Source organism: Pseudophryne corroboree, chromosome 2, assembly GCF_028390025.1.
Source record: "Pseudophryne corroboree isolate aPseCor3 chromosome 2, aPseCor3.hap2, whole genome shotgun sequence".
Classification (NCBI taxonomy): domain Eukaryota; kingdom Metazoa; phylum Chordata; class Amphibia; order Anura; family Myobatrachidae; genus Pseudophryne; species Pseudophryne corroboree.
The window spans coordinates 502,543,294-502,554,418 of NC_086445.1; the positions used below are offsets into that span (position 1 = coordinate 502,543,294).

Genomic DNA, 11,125 nt, shown 5'->3' on the forward strand with positions numbered 1-11,125 from the left:
ACATAGTTATTGTTACAAAAATCGGGTTATTATTGTTGTGAGCCATCTTTCAGAGGCTCCTCTGTTATCATACTGTTAACTGGGTTCAGATCACAGGTTATACGGTGTGATTGGTGTGGCTGGTATGAGTCTTACCCGGGATTCAAAATCCTTCCTTATTGTGTACGCTCGTCCGGGCACAGTATCCTAACTGAGGCTTGGAGGAGGGTCATAGGGGGAGGAGCCAGTGCACACCAGTTAGTCCTAAAGCTTTCTTTAGATGTGCCCAGTCTCCTGCGGAGCCGCTATTCCCCATGGTCCTTACGGAGTCCCCAGCATCCACTACGGACTATGAGAAATAGAATTATCGGTAAGTAAATTCTTATTTTAGCTATAATGGATGTGCTAAAGCTTTCCCTAGAAGATGCTGCAAATCTGCAGTCGTTTTTCCTCCCTCAAGGCAAACTGACTCACATTTCCTGATTCTAAAGAATTAGATGATTTATTTAAGGTAGCCTGAAAGAATCCAGATAAGGAATATCGGGTGTCAAAACGGGTTTTGCATACATTTCCCAAGTTCTGGGAAGAATCTCCGGCTGTAGACGTCTCGGTCTCTCGCCTCTCTTAAGAAGGCGGTACTCCTGGCTCTGGGCTCCTTTACGGTAAAGGACCTGGGGGATAGGAAAATTTGAGGCCACACCAAAATCTATCTACATTGCTGCAAGTGTATCTTAGACCAGTCATTGCAGGTTGCTGGATGACGCATGCAATTCACTCCTGGGCTACTCATTCGGGTGACATGAACCTAGTTACTACGGTGACTTTCCTAAAACACATTCAGGACCTTGCAAGAGTCCTCTGTGACTCCCTAAAAGAGTGGCAATATTAATGCTAGGACCACTGCTATGGCTGTGTCAGCACCCAGAGATATATTGTTGCTTCAGTGGATTGCAGATGCTGACTCCAAGCGCAATGTGGAATCTCTTCCCTATGAAGTGAATGCCTCTTTGGAGTTGAATTGGACGCATGGATTTCCAAAGCTACTGCTGGGAAATCCGCGTTTCTTCCCTCGGGGGCTTCGCCTGGTAGACGTACCTACCCGGGACCATCTACTCAGTCCTTTCGGTCCACCAGATTTCGATCTAGGGCCAGAGGTGCATCTAATGCAGCTAGAGGCACCAGGGGTAAACATAAGAAACCAGCCATTGCCGGCCCTCAAGAACAGAGCACTGGTTCGGCTTCCGCAAAAACCTCAGCATGACTGTGCCCGCCTACCCCAGGAGGATCTCGAGGTTGGAGCCCGGATACGTCACTTCAGCCACATCTGGGAAAGTTCCTGCCAGGACGACTGGGTAAGGGACCTTATTTCTCAGGGTTGCAAGCTAGAGTTCGACACTGCTCCTCCCCAACGATTTTTCAAATCAAGCTTAGCAGCTTTGGAAAATATGCGTGTTGCGCTACTACAGGCCATCACAAAGTTGGTCCCGTCCCAAGTCATTGTTCCAGTACCCCTGCTACAGCACGGTTACTACTCCCAGTTTGTTCTTTGTGCCAAAACCAGACGGGTCTGTGAGGCCCATTTTGAATCTGAAGTCCTTGAATCCTTACCTAAAGGTTTTCAAATTCAAGATGGAATCTTTGAGAGCATTGATCGCAGGCCTGGAATATCAGGAATTTCTAGTGTCCCTGGATATCAAGGACGCCTACCTCCACATCCCAATTTGGCCTCCTCATCAGGCCTATCTGAGATTCGCCCTGCTGAACGATCACTACCAGTTCCAGTCGTTGCCCTTCGGCCTGTCTACAGCTCCGAGGGTGTTCACGAAGGTGATGGCGGAAATGATGTTCCAGCTCAGAGTCAAGGCGGTGGTCCCTTACCTGGACGATCTCATGGTAAAAGTGAGTTCCAGGGAGCTCCTACTGCTCCATATAGATCGCACTATACACCTTCTGTTACACCACGGGTGGATCCTCATTCTACAGAAGTCCCACCTGGAGGCATCTCAGCAGCTCCTGTTTCTGGGAATGCTATTGGATACTGTAGTGCAGAAAGTGTTCCTCCCAGAGGACAAAGTGAGAACTCTCCAGGAAATGGTGCGCATGGTTCTCCGTCCGACTCGAGTTTCCATTCATCTTTTGCATGAGATTGTTTGGAAAGATGGTAGCCTCGTACGAGGCCATCCAGTATAGACTGTTCCATGCCAGACCTTTTCAACTGGACATCCTGCACAAGTGGTCCGGTTCCCATCTTCAGCTGCACCGGATGATTCAACTGTCACCCCGGGCCAGAATTTCACTCCTGTGGTGGCTGCAGTCTTCCAATCTCCAGGAAGGTCGATGCTTCGGAATTCAGGATTGGTTTCTCCTCACGACGGATGCGAGTCTGAGAGGATGGGGGGGCTGTCACCCAAGGGGTGCAGTTCCAAGGCAGGTGGTCTGCCCAAGAGGCCCTACTTCCGATCAACATCCTGGAACTTTGGGCTATCTACAATGCCCTGTTTCAGGCCTCCCTTCTGCTCCTGGATCAAGCAATCCAGGTACAGTCTGACAACGCCACGGCTGTAGCGTACATCAATCGACCAGGAGGGACAAAAAGCAGGGCCTGCATGCGAGAAGTATCAAGAATACTCCTCTGGGCGGAAAGAAATGCACTAGCAATCTTCTTCATTCCGGGAATGGACAACTTGGAAGCGGACTTCCTGAGTCGCCACAATCTCTACCCAGGGGAGTGGGGCCTACATCCTCAAGTGTTTCAACAGTTTATCGACTGGTGGGGTTGCCCCCAGATCGTCATGATAGTGTCTCGCCTCAACAAGAAACTTCGCTCCTATTGCTCGCGAACCAGAGACCCTCAGGCATGCGCAGTGAATGCACTAACGTCGTCTTGGCCTTACCAGCTGGTCTACATATTTCCTCCGATTCCATTTTTCCCTAAGGTGCTCAAGAGGATCCGGCATCAAGGTGTACAAGCAATTCTGCTTGCCCCGGAGAGCGTGGTACGCGGATCTTCTGGACATGTCCGTCGAAGACCCTTGGCCTCTACCACTCAGAAGAGATCTTCTTCAACAAGGACCGTTCGTCTACCCGGACTTACGGCGGATTCTTTTGACGGCATGGAAGTTGAGCGGAACATTCTAGCTCACAAGGGACTTTCCAAAAAGGTAATTGCCACTATGGTGCAAGCCAGAAAACCTGTGATATCAAAACACTATCTTAATATCTGGTGGAGATACGTCTCCTGTGGCGAGGAACGCACATATCCATCCGCCGATTTTCATAATTTCTTTGTTTCTTGCAGGCTGGAGTGGATCAAGGCTTACGTCTGGGATCCATTAAGGTTCAAATTTCGGCTCTTTCAATCTTCTTCCAAAAGAAGTTGGCTATACTGCCTGACGTTCAGACCTTCTTGCAAGGAGTGCTTCACATCCAACCTCCGGTTGTGCCGCCAACGGCTACTTGGGATTTGGATGTGTAATTACGATTCCTACAGTCCTCCTGGTTTGAACCTCTGATGACAGAAGACAAGTACCTCACGTGGAAGACGGTGATGTTACTGGCCCTTGCTTCTGCTAGACGTGTCTCAGAATTAGGGGCCTTTATCGTAGAAAAGTCCATATTTGGTCTTTTACAATGACAGAGCGGAGCTTTGGACTAGACAGCATTTCCTGCCGAAGGTTGTTTCCGCGTTTCATCTGAATCAACCTATTAGGGTTCCGTCCTGTTCTGACGCTTCTGCTCCTCCGCAGGCACTGGATGCTGTGCGTGCCTTGAAGATCCATGTCAAGCGTACAGCTCTGATCAGAAAGACCGATTCCTTGTTCGTGCTCTATGATGCACAGAAAGAGGGTTGCCCTACTTCAAAGCAGTCCATTGTTCGTTGGATTCGACTTACTATCCAACAGGCCTATGTGTTGGAAGCCTTACCTGTTCCTAAGTCTCTAAAGGCTCACTTTACTAGATCAGTGGGCTCTTCCTGGGCGGCTGACCGTGGAGTCTCGGCCTTGCAACTATGCCAAGCCGCTACCTGGTCGGGGAGAACACCTTTTGTGAAGTTCTGCAAGTTTCATACCATGACCAAAGAGGATACCCAGTTTGGGCAGGCGGTGCTGCAGATGTCTCCGCACGTTCCCTCCCGTTCTGGAAGCTTTGGGACATCCCTATCGTACTAATGTGTCCCCTATATCCCTTACGGATGCTAGAGAAAATAGGATTTTAAATACCTACCGGTAAATCCTTTTCTCGTAGTCCATAAGGGATATTGGGTGCCCGCCTCTGTGCGGTGACTTTCTGAAGGTTCTGTGTTAGGTGTTACCTGTTCAGCCGTTGCTCTTTATGTTGCCAGATGTTGCTGGCCCAGTTATGTTATGGTGTGCTTGTGTATAAATCTCACCACACTTCTCGTCATGTTCCTTCCTTCTCTAAAGTATGTAATTTCTCCTTCAGACACTGTTTTTACCTATAACTGCCCGTGGAAGGGGGCATAGAGGGAAGGAGCCAGCACACCCAGTGGAAGAAATTTTAAAGTGCACTGGCTCTTTTGGACCCCGTCTATACCCATCGTACGAATGTGTCCCCAATATCCCTTATGGACTACGAGAAAAGAATTTACCGGTAGGTATTTAAAAGCAGAATTCCGAAAGTGTCTAAGAGGTCCTGTCTATTTCTTCTTTAGACAGTCCTAATTTATGGATACCAGACTCGCACGAGGAATATCTTGAAGCATTTATTGTCGTAAATAACTAACCTGTGTGCTTTTTAACTGTGTATTTTACTTGTATGTATTGTATTAATATTTTGTTGTACCACCTTGAGTCTTTTTCAAGCACTTTTCTTCAAAGAGCTTGCATTGTAATATTACTCTGTGGGAGCACCACCACTTATCAGATTTTAATGTATCTCACTAATAACTTAAGTGGAACCATTTACTCAATATACTAGTATGTGTAAGAAAAATAAGAACATGTAAGTGACTAGTGACTCTTAGACCAGTGCAGTGGAATAACTTCTCCAGTCCCCATTTGCTGTCTCGACTGGTGTGGGGACGAAGTCACTATATAATAAGTATATGCTATTCGTCACTCTGAATAGAGTATTAAGGTTAATCTAGGAAAAGAGCCTGATTTGTCCTATGCAGAGAAGGTGTTATTAAACTTTGATTAAAACTTTTGTCAAGTGGACCTATCCCGTACATTTTGTGGGTTGAATCAGTAGATTACTTGTCCAGTGACCTCACAGACACTCTGCCTATTTAATGTTGTAGAGGTACTTGCTTTAATTTCATTCATTCTACAAAATGGATGTCCCTGCTGCATTATTGCATACAGTAAACTATCCCCTGTGCTGTCCATTTTTCTAAAGTCTGTTTTTTTTATCCTTTTATTTCAGGAAGAGTATGGCCAATCTTCAGCAAAAGTCCTTGTGAGTCGTGCACTGACACAGTGGCGACAGCGTATGCTTCGAGCAGACAACACTAGTGTCATTGTTATCTGTATCTCCTCTCCATCAGAAAAACAGAGGTCTTGTGCTAATGAAGAACTGTTTGTTAACTTGTCTGATGGTCCACGCTACAGCAGCCGGGATATGTACCTCATGTCCACTTCACCATGCTCCACACCACCAATCAAGGTAGACAACATGCAGGATAATCTTTATGCTCTTACCTTGTAGGATTATCGTTTTACCTTTCAAAGAAGTCTGTTTTGCAGCTGTTGCCTTTTACACACTGGCAATTGCTTACATATTAATGGAGCTTTTTAGTGGTTTGTTTCATTAAAGACCTAAATGTACAGACAGAAAATGAGGACTAGCTTATTTTACATTCTCCTTGGTATGGAAGGGTCTTTTCAATGGACCAGATCAAATGTATGCAAGTGTACCTTTTTTAAATAAAATGTGAATGTCTTACATTTCACCACCTGAGATACTGTCCTACCTCCTTCACACAATATTACAAAAAACAAGTGCCTTATTGAACATGGGTTGTGTGTTGTTGTTTTTTTATACATATTTTTATTTTTTTTACTACTCTAAAATCTTGGTGGTGGTGAAACATCCAGTAAAAACACAAGTGCTAGGAGTGATGTGAAATTGGGATGGCGTTTAAACGTAAACAGAACTCTAAATCAAGCATTTAACCGCCCTCCCCCTTACAAAAAATGTACAATGTTAAGCTACCATATGTGTGGACGGGATGTGGTCAGGATCCCAGCGGTCAGAATACCAACCACAGAATGCCGCCACAGCTATTCCCACTCCTGGTTGTCCACGACATGCATGGAGTGGGAATAGAACCTGTGGCGAGCCACCGAGCACCCAAGGAGCTTTCTTGCGCTCACCCCCCTGCCGGCATTCTGGTGGTTGGGATCACCATCGGTATTCCGAGCGATGGGATCCCGTACCCAACCCGTGTGCTCAATTTAGCTGCCACTATAATTATGGTTGTTCATTGCTGCGTAGTTTGTTTTTAACCCGAGTGACCATGCCAGGTATTGTGTGTCCTCTGTAATGTCCTCTATTAATGGCTGAGTTTTAAAAAGGTAATTTTGTACAAAAGTTCACTGCTGTGGTTTGAAACCATAGACACTAAAGATGACACACAATTCTTTTTCTTCTTTTTCTTTTTCTTCTTTTTCCCCCCTTTCTATACTGTATACACAAGGCTACTATTATTCCACAAATAATGTTGATGCAGTTTATGGTGATTGAATGTCTGTAAGATCATTGAACAGACTTCTAATTCCCTTGTCCACTTAGCCTATTAAGTAGACCTATTTTTAATATCTCAAATGAATAAATTTGCTTAAAAGTCTGTTTAATCATGCATTGGTAAACCTAATATTTAAGTGTGGTTGGTTTTTGTGTTTTTTTTTAAATAAAAATTTAAATGAAATAGTCAATTGCAGGGAGACGCTGCATTTAAAATGGTGTAGTCTCACTAGGGTTTTTTCACCTTTTTTAGATGTTAAATAGAAAACTGTCCTTTTAATGTGTGGAAAATATATTTGCACCAATACATAGAACAAAATAATTCCCTTTATTAGTTGACCTCAAATTGAGTTTGGACCCATTGAAATACTAATCAACTGGCGTATATTTATTTTCTTGTACTATGTGTTAGGGCGATCCTTTAAGCGCAATATGCCTGTGCGAGATCTTATATAAATGCATATATTCACACAATTGTTCTAGCATTCTCTTCTGAAAACTACAACCTAGTTTTATTTTACCAAAAGCCAAGACCACATATTAAAACTGTCTTCCCATAATTATGCAGCTAGCATCATTCCCAACCTCGGTCCTCAAGGAACACTAACAGTCCAGATTTATAGTGATATCCATGCTTCAGCACAGGTGTCTTAATTAGTACCTCAGTTATTCTGATTTAACAATCTGTGCTGAAGCCTGGATATCACTAAAACCTGCACTGTTAGTGTGCCATGAGGACAGAGGTTGGGAATGCCTGTGCTAAGGTCTTATGAATGATTTTGAAAATATTCAGTCACAGACAGATCATAACAGCATATGTCAGGGCATAACGCACAGTATGATATTGCTTTACATTCTGTGGCTTTTAATTATTCTTTATTTTATTTTAGCTTTTGGAGGATGATCCATGGTGGAGACTTACTCTTTCTGACCCTCTCCCAACCCTTGTCCGTCGAAATGCCTTTTCTGATAGTTGTAGTAAATGGGGCTGTGAGTCAAGCAAATCAAAGGCCCATGTTTCATCTACACTACGAGGGGATTCGGGCAAGTCTGAAGAGAAGAGTAATGTTTCCCAGTGGGCCACTGGCTCCTCCAGCATCTCCCCTATATGTCTCTTTCCTGGGACCTCTTCACATGTTGGAACAAGAAGTTCAAAAATAACAGCTACTAATACTCTTAAAACTGAAATGGAAAAACTAGCGTCTTTAAAACGAACCTTGGAGGAGTCTAACAGTGGACCTGCAGTGAAAAAGTTAAGAAAGAACTTTACCAGAACTGAGGGGGTGCAGCCAGTAGTCCCCTCTACCACTCCGAGGAGGAGGAGCACCGACAGAGTGATCATGAGACGCAGCCTTAGAGGCCAGAAGAAACTTGGACATCCTTTATTACACCAGCCCAGAAAGAGTATATGTGTTTGCTGAACGCTCTCTTGGTCTGACTTGTATGTTTGTTACTGTATTCATTTTTCTCATCTCCAAGAAAGCTAATGGAGTAAACTACTCCTTTTTTTTTTTTTTTTATAACTTCTATCCTCATTTCCAGCACTTCACATTCTGGAATATTCCTGTCCCAAACTGAACATTTTGCACAATAAGTTATCAAGTATTTTACTTTCACTTGCAGGCTTATATGGACATCCAAACCTATAGATAGGTTTCAGTTATTTATACCTAATATTTGTCACTTATGTATTTAATTTAGGCATTTTAGGTTCACCAGGCCTGACTTGGTTTCAGACAATTTAGCAAAAGCTGTACATACATCAACAACTATTGTTGCAATTTATGGTATAACATTGTAATTTTATTTTTCAACCATTATGTTAATTATATCTGAATTTTCTTCCAGGAGTGAATTAGAGTTCCTTTTTAAACTGGTAATTATGGTGAATGGATTTTCTTAGGCAAATTTTAACTAACCCATTGTACACAAGTGATTTGGGAGTAGTTATTTGCTTAAATCTAGTGTACCTTTTGTAATGACTTACATGTGAGATTTTAAATATTATGATCTTTTTATATTTAGAAAGAAGAGGGGGAAATGTCTTAACCATTTACTCTTCCACCCTTAAAATGGTATGAATTTCTCTTTCTAGTGTAACAATAAATATTGACAAGTGTGTAATTATCCCATCTAGAACAATACATAAAATGGGACTCGGCTGGAAAAAAACAGGTTGGGGACAAGCGGAAAACAATAAATTATTTTCATTTGGATTAATGCATTTGTGTGTGGGGATCCTTATCCAAGTTACCAGGTGCTAATTGCTATTGCTATCCAGCCTATGCCTTGTTGCAACTGGTAAAATATGTACTAATCTCATAGGAATTTTAGGATAAGCCCTCAGTGACCATACAAACCTTTGTAGCCTATGGGGTGTATTCAATAGCTGTCGGAAAGACGGCCGTTTCCCACAGGTTTAGGTCGGAAGGGGTTCCGACCTATTCAATGCAGGCTGATTTTATTTTTTTATTTTTTTTACGACAACTTGGGAATTGTCAGATTAGCCGCCGATCCACGTGTTCCATGGCCAAATCCAACAGGTTTTGGCCCCTGTTCTGACGATATCAAATCCGACTTTTTTTTAAAGTCGGATTGACATTGTCGGAACAGGGGAGATGAGACGGGGGAGCGGGGACAGGTGAGTAATGGCAGCCTCCCAGCAGCAGGGACGGACACCGCCGGCTCAGCATACCCGGAGGATACAGCAGCGGCGTCTCTGCCTCCCCAGCAGCACTTCAGTGGCAGCAGCAAGGATGGACACAGCCGGCTTAGCAGACCCGGCTGCTGGAGGACACAGCAGCGGCATCTCTGCCTCCCCAGGTACTGACAGTTGTCGGGGGCGGCCAAATCAGACAGTCTGATTTGGTCGCCCCATTGAATAGTGACCTGTCGGGTGCTTTCCGTTGGAAAGGACCCGACAGGTATTGAATACACCCCTATGTGGGACAATTTTATTAAAATTTAAATCTGTAAGTATTCATATATAGGCATGTTTCCACCCAAAGAAATTATGGACAGAAGGAGCTTGAAAGTTTAAAACTGAAATAGTTAAAGGTTTGTCACTGCCCTCGAAGATTTAATTTTAAGTATTTAATACCACATACCCACTAGTAACTAAAGCTACATTTAATAGATTTGAGAGTACCTGATGATTTTAGAGTCGAGTTTATCACCAACTGACCACAAAAGCTAATAGCCCTACACACTGGGCGATATTTAAGTATGATATGAAGAATATCGTTCAGAAACGAATGATATGTAGTTCATATCGTTTAGTGTGGCGGCACCGTCGAATGATGCGTGTCCCCAAGGTTGTTCATCGTTGGTTTTTCATCGTTAAACAGCAAGCCAATTTGGACGATATCGTTCAACGTTCATATCGATCATCGTCCAAATGGCTGTGTAGGGCCTATTAGACACATTACAAATTGGCTGGAAACCTAGTCTTTGTTAATCGGTCTATCTTGTCAGATGTCAGCGTGCAAGCAGATTTAGTGACATAAAAGATTTTCTCTAGGTTACCATCTTTTATAGATCAGTTCATAGAAACACATTAAACAATTTTACCACGCACTTTTAACAGTTCATGAGAATGACTGACTTTATTTTTGACCCGTTTTACATTTTGACCATTTAGCTTTTGTAGCAGGGACATTTGACAACAGATATATAACCTCTATTTTCATAAATGTACACAAAACTATTTCAGTATACAAGAAGTCACCAGAGTTTTTTTAAATCGTCCACTATATAGAGGTCTTGCCTTTTATAAAACGTACAGTTCCTTTATGCAGAAATGTAGTTTATTTGATCTACTTTTGGTCTGCAAATGGTTGGTACTTTGCCTGGTTAAATAGTATAATAATTAAATTGTCATTTTGTAGTATTTTTAAATTATTTTAATTTTTTTATGGTTTTGCTGAAAATATCTATGAAAAAGCTTGCATGTGTACTCATAATTCTTTAATATATGATCAATTTTTCCCCACTGTCAGAATAACTTGTGTATTCAACCTTCAAAAATTCCAAACTGAATTTTAGTTTACTTTTACCTGATATGCAGGAGGTGGTAAAATATTATTTTATGACTTTATATGTATATTATATCCACATTTAATAAAATTGTGCAAATACCTAATTTTTCCCTTGAATTTATTACTTCACTAAAATGTTGTCATTGTAGTTGGAAAGGTGAACTTTAATAGTATAATGGGCATTCTAATTACTGATTCACTATGAACTTTCTTGCATAAGTAGAATGACCACCGCTTCATACACACACACACTATTTCATTAAAGCTTGAATTAGACATTTTAAATCTCTGATGCAGGTGATTTATATATAAAGATAAATACTTTTCTCTTACGTCCTAGAGGATGCTGGGGACTCCGTAAGGACCATGGGGTATAGACGGGCTCTGCAGGAGACATGGGCACT

The 11,125-nt window shown here is 42.6% G+C and overlaps 1 protein-coding gene across 1 annotated transcript in view; it reads left to right on the forward strand.

Annotated features, from left to right (window-relative positions):
- The window catches only part of PPM1D (protein phosphatase, Mg2+/Mn2+ dependent 1D), a 67,845-nt gene extending 58,941 nt beyond the window's left edge, over positions 1–8,904 (forward strand). The window contains exons 5-6 of the mRNA XM_063954014.1: positions 5,365–5,604; positions 7,575–8,904. Of these exons, the coding sequence (XP_063810084.1) occupies positions 5,365–5,604; positions 7,575–8,105 (771 nt within the window). The 3' untranslated portion in view covers positions 8,106–8,904. The remainder of the gene's footprint in view (positions 1–5,364; positions 5,605–7,574) is intronic.
- The last annotated feature ends 2,221 nt before the right edge of the window (positions 8,905–11,125 follow it).